The following is a 20,032-nucleotide window of genomic DNA, read 5'->3' on the forward strand; positions in this document are numbered from 1 at the left end:
GAGCTTAGGCAATACTGATAAAGTTGGAGAAAACCTGGGTCACACAGTTGTTTGGCAGGCAGTTGTGCAATGAGATCAGCAGTTTGTCCCACTTTCTTTTAACCCCTAAAATCCCAGGTGGCCCCATGTACTCTGCAGTCAGCATGCTGTTCATAGGGCTTAGAGGAAGCCAGCGACGGCCCGTGCGTGCTTCTCGGTAAACGTGCTTTTGTAGGGTGAGGCCTAGGAACCAGCCCAGGAGATCACATGGACTAGGTCACATCGTGTAGCACCCCGATTTCCCAACAAGACACCCCAACACTCCGTCAATTAGGCTAGGAGTCTTTATTGCCGCCGCCACTGCCCTCACCCTACCAACACAGTAAAGACCAGCAATAAAGACATCGCTCAGGTTATTAAAGGCAAGGTCCCTGGGGAGGGGGCACCACTCGCAGGGGTCTGTGGGAGTTCGCTGATCCACAAAGAAGCAAGTTACAGAAGCACAGCTGGCAGGTAGGGATTAAAGATGGCGATGACCATTCCAGTCATTCCGATAACCAAGGCCCCAAGTCACAGGGCAAAGTCCTTATCCCAGAGCTTCCACCAAAGCAGCAAGTGAGTGAAACAGCGATTGCGGTCTCCATACAAAAAGAAGTATGTCCTCAAAGCAAAGACCCCATTCCAAACTTCTCACCAATCACACCCCAAATCAGACAACCGTCCAGGTTTCCTGGCTCTTTCTGAGTTTCACTGTTATATACCAAATTCCAGTAACCTGGTGATTAACTCCCTAATATACCCAGGCCCTCACCTCTGGACTTTTCCTTTTGATGACTCTCCGGGAGTCTTTCTCTACGGGGAGATCCCGCCTTTCAAGGTCTGCTCTCTTCTTCCTCACTTTGCCAGTTTCAGCAAGTGCCATTCCTAGGGTCTGTGTGTATGTTTCTCAGATTACCTGGGGCTTATTCGTCCCAGTCAAATTTCATTCTTCCTTGGCCTAATTAATACCCTAGTGGTTTAAAGTAACCTGGTTCTAACGTAGAACAAAGGGAGTTTGTTGCCAGCAGGGCTGACAGGCCAGCTCTCTCACAGGAGAGGGGGAAATGGTGCCAGGCTGTGTTCAGAGGCGCCCTTATACAGTCCTGGGAGAGAGGCAGGGGTAGTCTGTGAAGGCCTTGCCGCTCCCCTCTTGGCCGGATCTAAAGATGGAACAGGAAGAATTGACCCCACCCAGTGGTCCCAGGCCCATACAGACGCCAGGCAAAATCCAAGGCGTGTGTGAACTTGTTTGAAGTGCAGGCCGGGCAGCCCACCGAAGCCCAGCTGTAAACATTCCTCTGGGGGCCCATGTGAAAGGCCCCCACCTCCCTTGACCTGGTGGCTTTTTCATTCACCTCTGCCTCCTTGCTCGGACCTCCTAAAAACCCAGCTCCTGGCAGAAGGAGAGGTAATATAGAAAGCAAAATTTCTCACGTTAAAATTTTTGCTTGTGACCAAATCAGCCCAACAGGTAACATTTATTGTTCAATATAGTCCAGGAATGTTGCCATGTTTGTGATCATAGTTTCCTCATTTCATCCTGCTTTTACTTTTAGGCAGGGCTTCTAGTCATCACCCCCAACCCCACCCCCGTGTACACGTGTGTAACTGAACCTGAATTAGGTGAAAACTCTCCCCAAATTGGAACCTGTAGGTCAGAGTGAATATTCAATCCCTATTTCCCTCAGTCCAGAACTTCTCCTAAGCATCACACCAGTTCATCAGTCTTTATTTCCAGGGGGGATGAAATTAATTAATAGCTTTCACTTTTCTTTTTTTCCAAGACCAGAACTCCAACTCTTCAATGATAAATTCTTATATATGCCTACATTTCTGCTTTAGAGAGCCTCAAAATCCCCGTTTTCTATTAGGTCCCTTTAGGGCATAATCTCTGAGCCCACCTTCATTTCATACATAGTTATTTATAGTTATACATGCATTTGTATGCTTATTTGTTCAATGTTATTTTTGCAATACATAGTAAATGCCATGAGCAAGGGCATATTTCACTTGAAGTTGTACTTCTGGGAATGTCTGGCAGGAAATATTTGGTAAATATTAACTCAATAATAAATGTAAGAAATTCAGGGCAGGAATCTGTGTGGAAGTGGAGTTGAACCTGGGTGCTCTTCTGATGACCCAGGGGTTACCATATTTTTTTGGTCTGTGACCAGTTCTTGATTAAGGATGACAATACACCTGAAGACATTTTTTCATTTTAACTAGGGATCTTTTTTATTTTTTCAACAAATAAAGAGATCATGAATGTAACCAATATAAAAGGCTTTTAATAATCAGGATCTTCATACGAATGAATGTAAGGTAATATAGCCACAAAGTATGAAAACCTCATCGTGAACCAAATCAGAGTGGAAACAACAGAGCTGACTAAAAGTTGGGTAGGTTCAATCAAAGTATAGATTTAAACCTCTGGACTTCCAATGACAAGCTATGTGTCTTGGAAAATTATTCCAGTGTATTCTGGTCCTCTTCCTCTTTCTCCTCCTCTTTCTCTTCATCCTCTTCTCTCTGTCTCTGCCTGTCTGTCTGTCTCTGGTTTCTTTATTTATTCAAAGGGTATTAAATTACCTTCAGAAGGTTTCTATGTAGATTGTTAGAAATAAATTTCTTCGCTCTTGCGAGGAGCTTAACAAATGTTCACCATTGTATGCAGCTTAGACATAGAACATACTCTGGAGATGAGAGTGGAAAACTCAGAGGCGCTTCAGAGCTAGGGATGTATTTATTATGATCAGAGCCTAACAAAACATTCAAAGCATTTTATAAACCAACATTAATTTCCTGACAGAATAGTGTTTTAAAGAAATACGTTCCTGCTTAGTAGAAACCTCATCAGCATTTGAAATTCCTGTGGATTTCTCTTCAGTGTCTGGTTTCTGTCAGGATTATTTTATAGATGTTTTCAGCAAATGCATCTGCAAAGTGATTGATGTGTTCTGAGTAAGGAAGGAGCTGAAATACTCCCAGATTCCTTGACATTATGCAATGACTTATGTAATTAACACTGTATGTATTTGGGGTCATGTGTATTTATGACTTAAAAAAATCTTTTTGTGAAGCATCTTGTGAAATCTTTCCTGGTTTGTTTATCGCAAAGGATGCCATCTTTATTGTAGCTATTCTAAGTCTACACAAGTCCTTCTTTTTGGGATTTTTCTCAATCCTATTAAGAGAGAATGCTTTTAGTTACAGAAAAATGACATTTTGTATTTGTGATTGGAGAAAATGAGAATAACAGACATGACACTGTATAGAACCTAAAAATAGGACCTAAAAATATCAGGAGTTAAATTCTGTCACATTGGGTCATAGCTTAGTGATTCTGGTCTCACAAATATATTTCTAATCATATATTAATATTATAGGGCTTCAGATACCATGTTTTTAAGAATATCCAAAAATAATAACCATTATTCTTCCCAGATACAGAGTCCTGGTTCACTCTGACTGTGTCCATGTCTTGGAATCTACTCCAACTCCTCACCTGAGTGTCTGGGTGCTCCACACTGAGAAATCACCCAAGTGTCCAGCCAGGCGCATAAGAGGGGGAGATAGGTCTGCCATAACACCAAGAGTTCACAACTCGCTGCAACAGCAAAGCTGACTTTTTAATACCTGAGTGCCACCCTGCAGGAGCAATAAAGCGCAACATGAAAAATTGTTAATGTTTCTTCTGCTTATCATCCATTAATGAGAACTTTAACCCAAATCTAGCCTCCCAACTGGAGTAGTTTCTGGTCATGTGACCTGTGGGGACAGTCAACAATGGAGTGCTTTCCTCTGTCTTGAAATTGTTTCTTAGTCCTACCTCATATGGTTCACTACCACTGCACTCCGTGTTTAGAAATTACACATCCTCTCCCTTTGAAAAAGAAAGGAACTCGCTTCTCGTTATGCACAGGTGTGCCAACAGTGCATCTGCAGCTTTAGAAAGTGGGTCCATAGATTTGGGCTTCAATACCCCAACTGGCTTTTAATCTGGTGCCATTTACTACATGTAATAAGAGCACAGGGTGATCTTCCCTGCACCTCTGAACACCAGAGCAGCCAGGACCTGATGGTAGATACTTTCTCGTTAGTCTAAGGCCACCTAAGGTCACCAAGCAGGAGCTCACGGGAGCGCCTGCCGGAGCCTGGCCGTCTCTGGCACGCCTTCCATAGAGGAAGGTAGACCGTCGCCTGCCAGGCCAGGTCTGGAGGACCAGGGGCTGAGGCAGGAGGCCAGGCTGGGTCCGTCTTCCCGATGCTAGGCGGAGTGGGACTGTGGCCTGTCACTTTTTAAAATGGAAGTAAATTTCGCATCACATCACATCAATCACTTTCCTGTATTGTTATTGTTATTGTAAAGGTGATGTACAGAGGGGTTACAGTTAAAATCAATCATTTTAAAGTGTAAGATCCAGTGGTATGTAGTACCCTTAGAATGTCATTTGTCTAGTTCCAGAAGGTTCTCATCATTTCAAAAGCCCTTCTGCCCATTCTCTGCTCCGCCCGGTCGTGCCCCAGGCAACCTCTAATCTCCCCATGCCTGCAGATTTAACTGCTCAGGACATTTCTTACAGTTTGTGGCTTTCCACCAAGGATGATATTTTCAAGGTTCATGGGTAGGGACGCTGTCCCTTGTATAACTACATGCATTTGGTCTGCATCCACTTATCTGAAAGTAGATATCTGAATTGTTTCAACTTAAAAAAAATTACTCTTGTGAGAGATACTGTCTGAGGCCAAAGGAACTCTAGGCAGGTTCTGGGAAGAGCCAAACTGGCGGTATTCCAGGCTTCATTCTCAAGTATCCTAATGTAAATGACCCAGAGTAAAGACTGTTTATTGGGATTAAAAACACACCGACCAAAACAAAACCTCTGAAACACAAAGCCAGTCCAAGTGCTTTTGATATGAAAACTGGCTTGATGCTCAGTGGGAAACGATATTCATGAACAGGAGTGTTTTGTGAACTGGACAATGTGAGGTTACCTTTCTGTCCCCAAGGTATGCAAAGGTTTAGCCAGTCTTGCTGAGCTTTATGCTTTTCATCTGTAAAATGGGAACAGGATTAGTATCCAACAAGTAAGATTGTGGAGAAGAACCAGTCCGAGGATGCTCAGGTTTTTTTCACTTCATATTGCTTTGTTTGAGGGTGAATAGGCTTAGTGTGCTCAGTTGGGGCTTGAACCAAATAAAGTAAAAATAATTCAGAGGTCCTGGGGAAGTCAAGGAAATACAGAACAAGGAAATGGGAGAAAGAGGAGAGAGAAGAAGGAGATGATGAAGGAGGTTATTGCATGGGTCGGTAGTGAGAGAGCACTTCAGATCATTGAAGAATTTATAACCCAGAACAAACTGACTGCCTCCGGACGCCAGTAGGGAACATTACGACTGACCATGAAATCTCCATGTCAGAATTTCACATCCATTAGCGTTTAACCCTCCCTCAGGCCTCAGCTCTTCCCAAACCTCCATTCCTACACACAGTTATACTGACAGACCCCTCAGTTCTCTTCTCCACTTTTACTGTCTTAATATGGCCACCAACAACACATTTATCCTCCCTTTCCCTCCCTCTCAAGCCCATCACCTCCTATGCCAAAGTCTCTAGCAGCATGCCTTCTGGCGGGTTAGAGAGGAACAGCACACTGTGTCACTGGACGTTCCCCTCGGAACAAGAGCCCTGCCCATACCACCTAGATAGCTCTACTGCTATTTAGAAAAAGCTCAGTAACTTCTTGATTGACTTGACTCCAAAAGTCTCTCAGCAGCAACATTTCATTTCTATACTCAACTCTCCATATCTGTAGATTTCCAGAGGAGATACATATTTCTATCTATCTACCTACCTACCTATCTACCTATCATCTATTTATCATCTATCTGTATCTTATACGAATGCTTTTCTACACTTGAGCACCAACTCTCCTCCCATACTGAGGGATGACCGTATGTCTCTTCAATCGACTTGATGGGCTTGTGATACAGAGAGGCTGCAGACTTTTCCGATGTATATGTTTTAATAGAGAATTAAGAAAGGATAGTTAAATGTTCTAGCATTCTTCAGAAAAACATCGACAAATGAACTCAGGTTATCAAGGGGGGATTCCTTGCTCTTCTGTGGTCTGCCCCAGTGTGTGACTGCTCTAACCGAACCTCTAGCTGCACAGGAGAATCTCTCATTCTCTAGATAATGATGTCATCATCATTATCTTCTGCAAAGCCTTCTTTGTCACTCTTCATCTCTTTAGTGTCACTGTCACTATCTGTTAGGTCCATGTTCCAGTTATAAAGGGGCTTCAATCTTTTGGTGTAGATAAACCTAAAAATTCTCCGAAAGTTTTTCTTGATAGTGGAGGAGGTCATTTTGTAGGCGATTTCTGTTAGAATGTGGTGGGTCATCTCTGCCAGGTCCCGAGTAATGGGGTCTTCATCCCAGCGCAGTTTGTCGATCACTGTAACAAGGAGAGGGGTCCTGGGTGACCGAAGCAGCTCCAGCCCTGAGCCCCCCTGCCACCTGGCAGAGTGAGCCTGCCTTCTCCTGTTGCCCACTCTTCTCGGACTATTAGCAACCCATTCAAGGAAACCTGGGAGGACTCACTAAATGCCTGCCTGCACCTGTTATGTTCTGAGCATTCTGCTCAGCAGCAAAAACATGTATTTATTCACAGAAAGGCCCCTAAATATATACACATTATATATCACACAATATACATCACATTAGTCAATAATGAAAAAGTTGGAAGAGATCTAAATGTTTATCAGTAGGGAACATCTTACATCTTAAAAGTTATGCTGATCATACAATGACCTCATACACATACTTTAATATACTGAAGTAGGCACGTAGCCTGTGGTATGGGGAGATGTCTGTGACACACAGGCAAGGTTACTGTCCACTACAGTGGGAATTCTCCAGGGAAAAAGGTTTTGGCCTCTTTGATGCTGTAGCCCCAGCCGTGAGAATGGCGCTATCATACAGGAGAGGCTAGAAAACGATGTGCTGATGGGGACTCTGCAGATCCCAAGGGCTGTGGGATGCAAGGTCTCCGACAATCACAGGATTAATGGACTAAGAGAAGCAGAGTGGAACAGTAAGAACCAATCCTCCCCCCAACCAGCCACCGCCATTACCACCCTCATTCCGTCCTGCATCCTTATACGGGTCTCATATGTGACTAAAGGCACAAATCACTAATCTGTTTTAACCTATATATAAAGAGTCCCTGATTACCTTCACACTCACCTTCAAACATGACTGCCATTTCATCTTTGAGTAGGAAATATTCACCCAATTTTGCCAAGTATCCTATGATTGAAGTAAAATGAAAGTTATCTCAAAACAGGTGAAAATGTGGTATGCGGTGTTGCGTACCTGCTGTGCTTTCTTTAAAGCAAAGGTAGCTCTAGATTATCCTTGAGCCATCTTTTCATGCCTAAAGTTATCTCGATGATTCATCGCAATGTATGTGTGTCAATGGATAACTACAAAGTGATTTGTAAAATGTTTTGATTTTTTATGCAAAAAGAAAATAAAGTTTGTGCATTTTGTGTGTCTCCACCTTGTGTTCTTCAGTAAATGTTTACATGTTTTCTTCGTTGATAAACATTTCAAGGTTTATTTTATGTCTCCCCTGTTGTCCTTCCTTTTCTCTTTTATTTCCTCTTGCCATGTCTTTCTCATTCGTGTTCTTCTGTCTTTTTCAGGAGTTCTTCCTTCCTTCCTTCCTTGGTTTCTACCTTCTTTCTCTCCCTTCTGAGGTTCTTCCCCCCATCCTTCCTTTTCCTATTTTTTTACTCCCCATTTCTTCCTTATTCCCTTTCTTCTTTTTTATCTACTGTAAATGGGAACTGTTATTCTAGTGTATTTTTAATGTGTTGATTGCTTCTGTGTAAGAAAGTTATTGATTTAAATAATTTTAAATGATTTTTAATAGTTTAAATAATTCATTTTAAAATTAACAATGTATGTACAAAGGACTATATAGAATAGATGTAAATTTTAAATCATTGCAGCAAACTGAGTATATACTCATGCTCCCTGTAAAAACTTGCTTATCTTTTACTCCTCTTTGGAGTTTTCATTTTCAAAATATTTATGTGTATTTCTATATTTTTCATACTTGAAATCTTATTTTTCCATGTGCTCTTATTGTCCTACCTTATATTTCTATAAGCTTTTTTATTCTACTTCGGAAATTTATTTTCAGAAGTTTTGGATTCACAGACATATTTATCATGATTTTCATCTGCTCTGTAGAAATTTCTAAGTTTCATCTTTCATTTTCTCTCTGGATGTACCTTTATAGAAAGTTTATACTAGTTCCCTTTAAAAATTATTAACTTAGGGATCTCACAATTAAAAACCAAGATTTATTTCTGGAAAGCTCCAGGATAGAATTTAAAATAGTAGGGATCTTACTTTTAACTTTGAAATAAATGCTATGACAGGGCTTTCTGTGTATGTGTGTGCCTATGTCTCTCTGCTCCTCTATACAGATTGTGAGTTCTAGTGACCATCATTGTTCAATTTGTCATCTCCCCTGATCGATAGTCACCTTTACAAATATGACGTGATCATGTGACACTGTTGCTCACTTGAGATCCCATGTGACTAATGGGGTGGATGGAAAATCCTCCTACCGAGCTGGGAACTCACTAACAATCCCTCGTTCCAAAATGAGGGATTTAAAATTGTAAATCTTCAGTGAGCATCTTATGGGGAAATGCTTTGGTTAGATTTTTTGAAAAATCAAATACGTTAGCTGCACTCCCCTAGAAATCTTCCTCGAAGCCCTGTGCCTGCACTTTTGAAAACTTTACTGGATTTGCTAGTTCTTTCTCCTTTGTTATCCCAGTTTTGTTGAAGCTGATGATGGTGTATATTTTTTGGATTGGAATTTTTGAGGAGTAAGAGAGCGAGTAGTGGTGTGTACAGTTAAAATATGAAATCTGTCATGTTGTATATTTTTGGTGTAACAATTTAGTCTGACTCACTGTGTATTATAAAAGTAAACTTATTCTTATCACATATGCTAATCTCTACTTTTCATAGATAGCACCAAGTGTATATCATAAGTACACAAAATTTATAAATTTCAAATGAATGTTTCTAACTTTCACCCTATTCTGAACTGTTAGAGACAAATTAAGAAATAGAAGAATTAAATTTACTTACCAACTAAAATAACTGCTCCTCTCCTCAGATAGACTCGGGAACTTCCCATGAACCCTAAGGTGTCAGATATTAAATCTGTAATTTGGTTTTCATTAGAAGCAACCTGAAAAAGAAAAGTAGGAAAACATCATCTCTCAATTGTTGAAAAGGTGTATTTGCTGCTTCCAAGGAGACTTTAGGACATAAGAACTTAATTGCTTATGCTAAATCAGGATGAATTTTTAGACTTTTTATGTGTGGACTATGTACACTGCTGGCCACTTGCAAAGACTAATCTGCTTATGATTTGACAATCCTACATCAAACAAATATCACGACTTTGATCATCAAAGTGGTATTTCTAACTGAGCTTAGCATTCTTCCTTCCCTACTTGTCTACCATTGTCCATGCTGGCTTTCAGAGGGCCAACTCATAAAGTGGTGGCAAAATCATTCCAACCTTCCTTTGGTGGTCTGGAACGCTCTTCCTAATTTTACATCCATCCAAGTTTCCAAGTATGTGGATTGAAGGAAGGGAAGATGAATGGCCAAGATTGAGGGAGAAGAAATATGACATCCCAATGGTCTCTCATATTTCGAGCCCTTGATATAATGAGCCACCTTCCCCCCCTCACACCTTTCATAACTTTGAATGTTCTTGTGCACTATCTGTAACTCGTATGGTAGGAAAAGACAGAAGGTGACTTACAAGATTATTACAGATGTTGATGACCACCAGCTCAAAATTGTAATTCTCGTCTTTAAGTAAATATGATATTGACCACTTCAGTTGGGAGGCACAGATATCTAGTGTGTATTTGCATGCCTGTGAGATAAGAACATGTCAGTGAACATCATCTGATTTTACATTAAACCTTTCTTTTTTCTTAAAGAAAAACAAGACCAGTGGTCTTACTTTGACTACTCTCTGTTCCTTATCTTCCAGAAACAAGATTAGGGGCACTAGGCCTCCAAGGATCACGTGGCTCAGCATCCATGTGTACTGACTCATATCTCTAAGTAGTTCTCCAAAGTGTCGAATGGCCATGCTCCGAATGCCTCCATTACTCTGGAACACACACACACACACACACACACACACACAAGAAAGAAGGCCGCGTTTGAGCATGATTGTACAGCTTTCTATCCAGCAGCATGTGGGTACGCTCTATCAGGTTCATGCTCACACACATGGAATCATTACAATTTACCTTTACGAAAGAACTTCTTACTTATTTATGCATTGTTTGTTTGGCAGTACCAGGGTTGGAACTTGCTTAGCCAGCTGCTCTGACTGCTGAGCTATTACTCCAGTCTTGTTTGTTTTGCTTATGTTTTGAGATAAGAGCTGGCTTTGCAGTGACATTCTGCCTACACCAGGCTTCCTGTTGTAGCTGAGGTAACAGATGTACACCTTTGTGGCAAGGGGTCTTGCCCATTTTCCTGCCTGAGCTGGCCTTGAACTGTGATCATCCAAAATTTAGCCTCCCAGGTAGCTAGAATTATGTGTATAAGCCAGAGGCCTCCAACTCTTCTTCTTCTCTTTCTTCTTCATTTTTTTGGATAACAGAATAACAAGACATTGTTATTGTCTGTTCGGTCACGTGTATGGATACAGGTATGGGGTACTCTCCAGGAAGAGCCTCTGCTCAACTTCTGAGGAAAGAGAGGCTGACTGTTCCTTTAAGGGTGAGGGAAACACTGTGTATCTTGTTTTTGATGACTGTGGATCTATGGAACTTCATCAACATATTAAAAACTAGAGATATCTTTATTTATTTATTTATTTATTTATTTATTTATTTATGTGAAAATACCATACAGAGGGGTTACAATTACATGGGCAAGGTAATGAGTAAATTTCTTATCGAGCATTATTGTCTCCTCCTTTGTTTCCCCTTCCCATCCCTTCCCATCTCCTCCCCCCCCAATAGATTATATCATATACTAATAAAGGTCAATAAAGGTGGTTTAACACTAAGCAAAGAATAAGAACTTTCTTGATTTTGATTTTAACTTAAGTTTCGCTTGTACAGCACTCACAATAGACATGACATAAAAGAAACCTAAACCTAAGTGCTCATTAATAGAAGGATGGATGAGTAATACATAAAGTAGCACTTGAATCCAGCCAGTCCTGAACAATATATAGCCCCGAAGCTAAAATTTGTCTTTTTCCAAAGACAGAGATTTTTCTTTGATTCTCCTTTCTTATGAACAAACTTTTCTAGAATTTAGTTGCTTTAAAATAAAAGACCTGGAGCTGGGAAGGTGGCTCTGTGGTAGAGCGTTTGCCTTGCATGCATGCGGCCCTGGATTCGATTCCTCAGCACCACATAAGCAGAAGAAACTGGAAGTGGTGCTGTGGCTCAAGTGGTAGAACGCTAGCCTTGAGCTGAAGAGCTCAGGAACAGCACCCAGGCCCAGAGTTCAGGCCTCATGACCGACAAAATAATAATAATAATAATGATAAAAAGATCTGGCAAATATCATCTCCCCTGCCTCAAAGAAAAGATGGCTATGGGTTACTCTGGGACATAAAGTCATCCCCTCAGCTGGACTTCAGCTGTGACAGGAACCTAATGGGCGTGTGTACGGAACTGTCCGACTCACATGATCCATCAGAGGACAGTAGCTGGAGGCTATGTTGGTGCACAGCGAGGAATAGGTCACCTTGTCCAACCTGCCGAGCAGCCTTCGGAGGGTGAGCAAAGCCCGGATGACCACTGTCTTCTCTTTGGAAAGGAAGGCCTCGAGGATGGATGTGATCAGGCTGCAGGCGCTCTCTATCTACACACGAGAGGAGCGGAGTGGTGAGGCTGGAAGCTGTCGAGGGGGCTCGGGGTGAGGCTGGGCTAGCCCTGGCTCGTTTGCCAGATTGTGACAAGCTTGGTAAACCCTTGCTTAAAAGTTGTGTTAAGTGAGGTCAGGCTCAGGGAGACAATGGCTACGTGTTTTCCCTCTTATGTGGAAGCTGGAATTAATTCACAAATAGATAAGTAAATGCTTTGGGAGGTGGGCAAGTGTGCGCAAACGACTCAGGAGAGAACTCAAGCGGTATAATTTCTTAGAAAAGTGAAATCAAAGTTCAGCAAAATAAACACCAGCGAATGGGTACTTGCAAGGTGGGTTGGGATCCCGAGGAAGGAGGGAGGTCAAGGAGTGAAGAAACGGGCAGGAGCAGGTAGTCGGGAATGGGATGCATACTGTACAAAACTGAGAGAAAGGGGGGCGGGTGGGGGAGGGGCGGGGGAGAGGTGGGAAGGCGCTGTTGGTCACTGGCGCTGCGTTCGTGAGCCGCTTTGTCTCGCGGCAACTTCTTTGTACAACCTCTTAAATGTAATAAAAATATTTTTAAAATGGTTATTGAAGTCTCAAATACATACATTGTAAATGATGAAAGTCAAGTTAGTATTTTGGGAGCCTGTTACTCTCTCACGCATTCAAGGGGTGTTGGTATATCATGTTTGTATGGTGGGTTACTGTGCTTTTCTGCACAGCTCCATCTTTAGGAAAGTGTGTGTATACTGGTCCTGAGGATTAAACTCAGGGCCTGGACACTTGTCCTTGAGCTTTTTTGTTCAAGGCTGGTGCTGTACCACTTCAGCCAAAGCTCTACTTCTGTTTTTGGGGGGTTTTTTTGGTGGTCAATTGGAGTTAAGAATCTCATTGACTTTCCTGTCCTGGCTGGCTTCCAACTGTTGTCCTCAGACCTCAGTCCCTGAGTAGCTAGGATTACAAGTATAAGCCACTGGTGCCTGGCTTCATATTAGTTTTCAATTAGCCATGGTGGGAATATTTACAGTGGAAGATTGGCCTCATTTCCAGATATCTGGTTGCTAAGTATTTACCAACACACCACTGACCTTTCAGTGTGGCCTGTAAGTTAGATGGCAGTGCATGTTTAGACCACAGAACTAATGTCAACTCGTGGAAGTCAGCTTCAGATCAGAGTCAAGGAGAGTTGAAGGTGAAGAAAAGCAAAAAGACATCAAAGAAGAGAAAGGCCACAATTTTTTCAATGAAAGGAAATGAATAAGGTTATTTTTAAAACAATAACATTATGGGGAAGATAAACATGGAGTTAAGGACTCCATCAGTGCCCAATTCTGCCTCTGTCGAGCTGGAAAGTTGCTACTAACCGTAGTGACGCGTCTACCGGCTTCACCCCACTGTGTTCTTGTCCCTCTCCTAGCTAGCCACCACATAGGTGTTAGTAACATGGGAAACGGTTTCATACAAAACAATAAATAACATAGTGCTTACTTAAAAAAACAGCAAATGTACGCAGCTAACAATGTACGCAGCCTGATTTAAAGCAGATAAGACCATGACTCATGCCATGCTAAATGCAAAAATGAATATTCATTGATAGGCTTTCAGCTTTTGGAGATTATGTTCAACAGATTAGCAGTGAGTAACAGTGTATAGAACATCTACAAATTACAAAACAGAGGGGCATGTGGAAATTCCATCACCTTGGATAGCGAGAAATACTCAGGTGAGTTAGTTAGAAACAATGTAAGGCAGTGATTCTCAACTTTAGTCGATATTAGTGTTACCCACAGACTTGTAAAAGCTCACACTGGTAGGCCCCACCCCAGAATACCTGATTCTATACACTAGGGATGATTTTGACGTTGGCAGTTAAACCATTTTTTAAGCATCACTGATATCAAATATTCCATAAGTGCTCATGGTTGGTATGTCTTTGAGAAGGGTAAGGCCACTAGAGAGCAGAATGTTCAGTAAAGACTGATTTAAAGAGGTCACTGAAAAAGGGAAAAAATACATGAATATGTAGAAATGATGGAGGAAAATCAAACAAGTGGAAGAAAATGCTAGCTTGTGTACTATGAGCTAGAATTAATGAGTACACAGGTGCGTATTAGAGGAGAAATGGACTGATGTGTATTTGGTTTGGGCTATAAGTAGTATATTTGTGTAGGGTCAAGATGGTAAATTCTGAATGCCATGAGATTTTTGTGGAAAAGAGTACGAGATGATAAAGCCATTGGTATTGATTTTCATCTTCTTTGTTCAACTCAGTTTGAAAATTGAAAAAAAAAAGTAAGGCTTATACATTGTTTCAGCTCTATAGAAAGTGCAAAACACCGTTTTAGTTGTGAAAACATTGAGCAATATCAGAATATAATTGTGTGGTGCTGAGGGACAGAAGCTACACTTACTTCATTTATAACTGGTGCCATGCTGGCGATTTTCTGAAGGCTCAGTTTGCTAACTTCAGGGTTGGAATCATTAACCCAGTCTCTGAAGAGAACCAAAAATTCTTCTGGGAATGGGTCCTTGAAGAAGTTATTCAGAAGCTGAAAGAAAACAGTTAATAAGTTAATGAGAGGAGTCGGATCTTCATGGCATGATTTCTGCTTGTTCTAAAAGTGAAGACATGTAACTTGAGATGGGTGGGGTTGGGCTAAGATGGAATGATGGAAGGTGACAAGATGCATTGTACTCAGAGATGGATATGTTTAGTTGAAATCTCTTGTACAACTACTTCATTGTAGTCAGATTGGAGGGTTTCTTGACATGAAGGTCTCAGGTTACCTGGGTTACTAAGAGCATCTCACTTAGGGCCTTGGACCTAAAGTAGGAGTCATGTCTGCTACACTTATTTTCAAAGTTTCCAGGCTAACTGCGATTACCCACTGTCAGATACTCTACCACCTGGAAATATCCCTAAGCGTCTAAGATAAATGGCGGGGTTTGTTTTTTTTTTTTGCCTATTCATTTCTATCTGGGTCCAGCAGAGAGACCCCAGCCATCTGGTTTGTAGCAGAATTAACAACAACGCTTTGTGAATTCCCTCCCTAGCTCCACCCACACTGAAGAGCAGAAAACACTTCCAAGTGCATTTTATGAGACACCATTGCTTTCATGCCAAAGCTAGAGAAGGACACTGAGAGAAGAGAAAAGCCGTAGGCCTACATCTTTAACAAACATACACGCAAAACCTTTTAAATACATCCTAGCTAACAGAACTGAGCAGTCTACTGAGAGACCACGCTCCATGTGCCTGGCAGACAAGGATGACGCAACCTGTGAAACTTAAAAGACAGATGCATCCTGCGACCAGAATGAGGAATAGAGAGACAGGGTCATTTCCAAAGTGTGAAAATAACTTGACAAAGTCAACATTCTTCATGTCCACGACTCTCAAAACTACATATGGAAGGACATACCTCGCTCTACTGCCATTCCATACTCAGTGATGAACTCTTGAACGCTTTGACCCTAAAATCAGGAACGATCATTCCCACTGTCCCATTCAGCACTTTCATTACAGTGTTGCAAACCCTCGACAAGGCGTATAGACAAGAAGAAAGAAGTAACAGGCATCTCAATCAGAGCAGAAAAGGTAAAATTTTCTCTGTTTGCAGATGACATGAACATATATATCAAAAAACACTAAAGAATTCATTAAAAAGGCTACTGAAAAACAAACAAGTTGTAGTTTATACGATCAACACACGACAACCAGTTTCATTTCTATATACACAATAAAGTATCCTAAAAAGATCAGGAAAACAATCTCATTTACAATAGGGACTGCAAAGTAAAATAATAAGGTAAAAACTTAGACAAGGTAGTGAAACAATTGTATTGAAAACTATCAATTGTTGATGAATGAGTTTGAAGAAGGCATATATGAATGGAAGTATATCCTCTCTTCATGGATTAGAAGAATTTTCAATATTGAAATGTCTACAGCAGCTAAAGTTGAGTACAGATTCAGGATAATATATAGAATCAATATTCTAATGGCATTTTTGCAGAATGGAAAAACATCCAAAACATTCACATAGATCTACAAATGGTTCTGAATAACCAAAGCAATGTTGTGAAAGAAGAATATATCTGAGACTTATTTTTGTCAGTTGTGGGGCTTGAACTCAGGGCCTGGTCACTGTCCCTACACTCTTCAGCTCAAAGCTAGCACTCTTATCACTTGACCCACAGCACCACTTCCAGTTTTCTGGCAGTTAATTGGAGATAAGAGTCTTCAGGACCTTCCTGCCCAGGCTGACTTTGAACTGAGATCCTCAGATCTCCGCCTCCTGAGTAGGTAGGATTACAGATGTGAGCCATCAGAGCTGGAAACTATGACCTTTTCTAATTTAAAAAAAACCTACTAAAATGACAGTATCAAAACAGTATGATGCTGACATGAAAACAAACACAAAGATGAATAAAACAAGAACAGAAAGCCCAGAAATGAAGCTACCTATCTATGGCCCACTAGCAAGATTACACATGGAGAAAAGATAAATAAAAATGTCATTAAATGGGAAAAGCAGGACATCCACATGCAAAGAATGAAACTGGATCCTTACTTGGCTCCAGATACAAAATAAAGTCAAAAGAGATTAAATATAAGATTTGATTGTATAAAATTCCTAGAAGAAAACAGGGAAAACACTCCCTTAAATTGATCTTGCCATAGATTTTTATTTTATTTTTTTAGTATATGACATCAAGAACTCAAGCAGCCAAAGCAAAAGCTTAGCCTAGGCTGGCCTTGAATCACAATCCTCCCAATCCCAGCCTCTCAAGTAGCTAGGATTTTTCCAACTGATTGTCCAACTGATCACTTGTATTTTGGTATGCAAAAGGATTTCCTCAGTTCAGTTGACTCTAAGTTATATGACTCCATGCTTTCATTTTTAGTTACCTGGGAAATTCCTTTTTGTTCTTGTATGGATGGATGGATGTGATTATGTATGTGTTTATTTAATCTTTCGGTAGTTGTACAAAGAGGTTTCTATTCAACATGGCACTTTACGAGGGCGGTGCATCTTGATGAATGTCGGCTTTTCATCATTGCTCATCTATCCCCACCTGACCCTCAAGCTAACTGGATCCATTTTTACACATGCACAGTGAATATTATACCTGCATTTACCCAGGAGGGAAATTTCTTTTTATTCTCCATGATAATGTGATGTATCTTCTAGATCCCAGATGCACTGCTATTTTTGGCAAACTCAATTATCCTAGATGTTTTAATGAGCATACAGAAACATACGAACTGGTACTATAAAAATAATTTATATTTCTGCAAAGTTATACTTTGCTCCCAGAAAGCCATAATCCAGCCGCTCCTCCCCTCCAGCCTTTGCCTCAATTTAATGCTCTTTAAATTCTCTTGGTGAGAACACATAGGAGAGGGCGGGGGGAAGAGGGAGAGAGGAGAGAGTACAGGGTAGAGTTCGATTAAGTAAGAAAATGTTGTTCACATTTTCCCATTAAAACTTACTTCAGTGAGGAATATTATTGTGATGATACTGTCTTCTGACCTTCTAGGACCTTCCACTGAGGTCTTGTAGAGATAATGTAAGGTCTCCGGAAACTGTGGAAAATTATGTTCACTGAGAGTTCTACGGAAAACAAAGAACAGGATTAGCAAAGAATGAAGTATGTTCTGCATTAGCAAATACCGATAGTGATAAAGGGACCTCATTAACCTCCTACTTGCTCCTGCCCCAATGAAAAAGAAACGCTGTTCCCTAATCTGTACTCCACTGAAGCCCACTGTGGTTTCTAGACACACGCTGGGGAATTAGATATGATCGCGTCTTCCTGCAGTATTTCTTTTCTTAATGTTACCTCTCTTTCTTGTCTTTCTCATCCTTTGCTGTATGATGAAAGGCCTGTCCTAAGATTCCATCAATACTTGACTAAAAGGAGAAGAAATAAATATCTTAAATATTCCAGACTCACTGCAAGATACTGTGAAGATCATGAGTCACCTTTGTGATTTTACATCAAGTTTGTCCTTTTCTTTTTCCAGTACAGGGGATTAAATTTAGGGCCTTCTACTTGCCACTGAAGAACTCCACCACTTGAAACACACCTCCTGCCCCAAGCTCTTTCTATGAATAGTATAGTGAAGAAGAGAGTTTGGGACTATTAGGGTAGGTCAGGACAAGAGACAGTGACTCTGATTCATAAAGCCATTTCCAAATACTCAGGGAGGGGACGGGTTTCACATTTGTTCTGTTGATGGGCCTACATCAGGTTAGGTTGTTAGAGGTGGAGTTGGGAAGGATGGAACAACAAAGTTTCCATTTTAAGACTCCAGGTTGCTCTTCTAAAACCATAGTGTGCATAAAGAATCATATAGACTATACGGGCAACTTGATAATAGGAGATTCTGAATTTTTACTTCTAAGGTGATATAGTAGTTTTCTTGGTCTTTTGAGAAAGAATACCCAAAAGTACTAAAAGCTTCTTGCAGGACAAATACATACCCCAAAATTTAAATAGTAAGAGGTATTCTTGCAATGGGTGTAAAATAAGATGTCACTTTTAAAAGGAGCAAGAACCAGTGGGCTAGAAAGACAGCACTTTGTGGGTCAGTCACAACTTCAAGTTTCTGTCGTATTACCAAGGCCCTATATCTTGATTTTTGATCAGAAAAAAAATCTGATCCTATAGTCAGAACTCTGGTATTCACTAAAAGGATAATTAAAAAACTATCTTTTCAATATAAGGAAAAGGAAAGCTCTCTTCCAGTATGCTTTCCAACATTCCCCTCTTACAGCAGGAGCATGCCAGTGGCTCATGGCTGTCATCTTAGCTACTCAGGAGGCTGAGATCTGAGGATTGTGGTTCAAAACCAGCCAACCAAGAAAGTCTGTGACACTCTTAATATCCAACTAACCACAGAAAAAGCGGCAAGTGGCACTGTGGCTCAAGTGGTAGTCTTGGGCAAAAGGAGCCCAAGTAGTCTTGAGCAAAAGGGGCCCAGGGACAGAGCCCAGGCCCAGAGTTCAAGCCCCAGGACAGGCAAAAAAAAAGCAAAAAGCAAGAGAACATCTAGAATTGTTGGATATCAGCAGATTAGAAATCCTTTTACATCAGAGGAGAAAACCACAAAACAGATTTACTATTAGTGTTTTGGGTCTGGAAGAGAACCCTGTTCTATGGACATTGAGTAGCTGAATATCTACATCAGCAGGTGACAAGAAAGGGCAAGTTATCCCAAAACAAAGCACTTTAAGATGAGTAAGAAATAGAAATCAAGTGGGAATCAGATCATTAAGGTGTTTACAAGTTGGCATCGATGCTGATGTGGTTCCCACATGGCCTGCCTGAAGGTAGGATAGAGACCAGGAGAGTTGCACAGAGCCCCGTCCTTACTTGGCAATGAGGTAGACCCCATGATGGTGAAACAGTACTTGGGAAAACTGGTTCCAGCAATTCTTTTTCTTGAGAGCAAGATCCACTTCCTGCAGTCCAGAACAGTTCAGCAAAACTCGCAGGGCATCCCGGGCAAAGCTGAGGTCCCAGAGAAGAAGCAGCATCAGGAGACTGTGAACTTTACCTAGCAAGTACACATCACCTGCCTTTTCATATGATTTTGGACAGGATAGAGTTTCAGAGAAACATATTTCAGAGACTTGATCCTGTCAGGTGTTTTGTTTAATTTCCCTTGATGAATAGTATGTGGGATATGAAGTTGGAGTGTCGGGAATAAAATTTAGGGTTAATCATTTAACAGCTAACTAGTTAGCTTGTTTGCAAGAGATGCCTTTGCCATGCGATGATGTGCTCAAAGCATCAGTTTTCTTGGGTGGGTGCCATAGATCAGTAAGACAGTTCTTACTGATTCGGCAGCAATTTGGTGGATGTCTGCTCAAAGCACAGGGAGTTGACGTGCATTGTAATAGAACTTTATGCTGCAGACCTCTGCACCTGGCTTAGTCACTCCAGAGTAGGCTCACATTTTGACTGAGGTTTTTCTTCTACTCTTGTGGGCCTGAGGAAATGACTAAAGCTTGCTCTGTGCAGACAGAGGACTTAGGTCCATGGGTCCACACAAATCACCTT

At 41.1% G+C, this 20,032-nt stretch overlaps 1 protein-coding gene across 5 annotated transcripts in view; it reads right to left on the reverse strand.

Annotated features, from left to right (window-relative positions):
• Positions 1-6,037: 6,037 nt before the first annotated feature.
• LOC138819725 (maestro heat-like repeat-containing protein family member 9) overlaps positions 6,038-20,032 on the reverse strand; it is a 43,591-nt gene continuing 29,596 nt past the window's right edge. For 4 of the 5 annotated variants that reach the window (XM_070011274.1, XM_070011271.1, XM_070011272.1 and 1 more), the window contains 9 exons: positions 19,343-19,480; positions 17,457-17,577; positions 14,371-14,508; positions 11,795-11,971; positions 10,098-10,250; positions 9,891-10,007; positions 9,203-9,305; positions 7,271-7,333; positions 6,038-6,479 (listed from right to left, as the gene is read on the reverse strand). In XM_070011274.1, the coding sequence (XP_069867375.1) occupies positions 6,211-6,479; positions 7,271-7,333; positions 9,203-9,305; positions 9,891-10,007; positions 10,098-10,250; positions 11,795-11,971; positions 14,371-14,508; positions 17,457-17,577; positions 19,343-19,480 (1,279 nt within the window). In that variant the 3' untranslated portion in view covers positions 6,038-6,210. The remainder of the gene's footprint in view (positions 6,480-7,270; positions 7,334-9,202; positions 9,306-9,890; positions 10,008-10,097; positions 10,251-11,794; positions 11,972-14,370; positions 14,509-17,456; positions 17,578-19,342; positions 19,481-20,032) is intronic. The other variant, XM_070011276.1, reaches the window with a different exon arrangement.

The sequence above is a fragment of the Dipodomys merriami genome, unplaced genomic scaffold (assembly GCF_024711535.1).
Source record: "Dipodomys merriami isolate MVZ:Mamm:240054 unplaced genomic scaffold, mDipMer1.0.p SCAF_81, whole genome shotgun sequence".
Lineage (NCBI taxonomy): Eukaryota > Metazoa > Chordata > Mammalia > Rodentia > Heteromyidae > Dipodomys > Dipodomys merriami.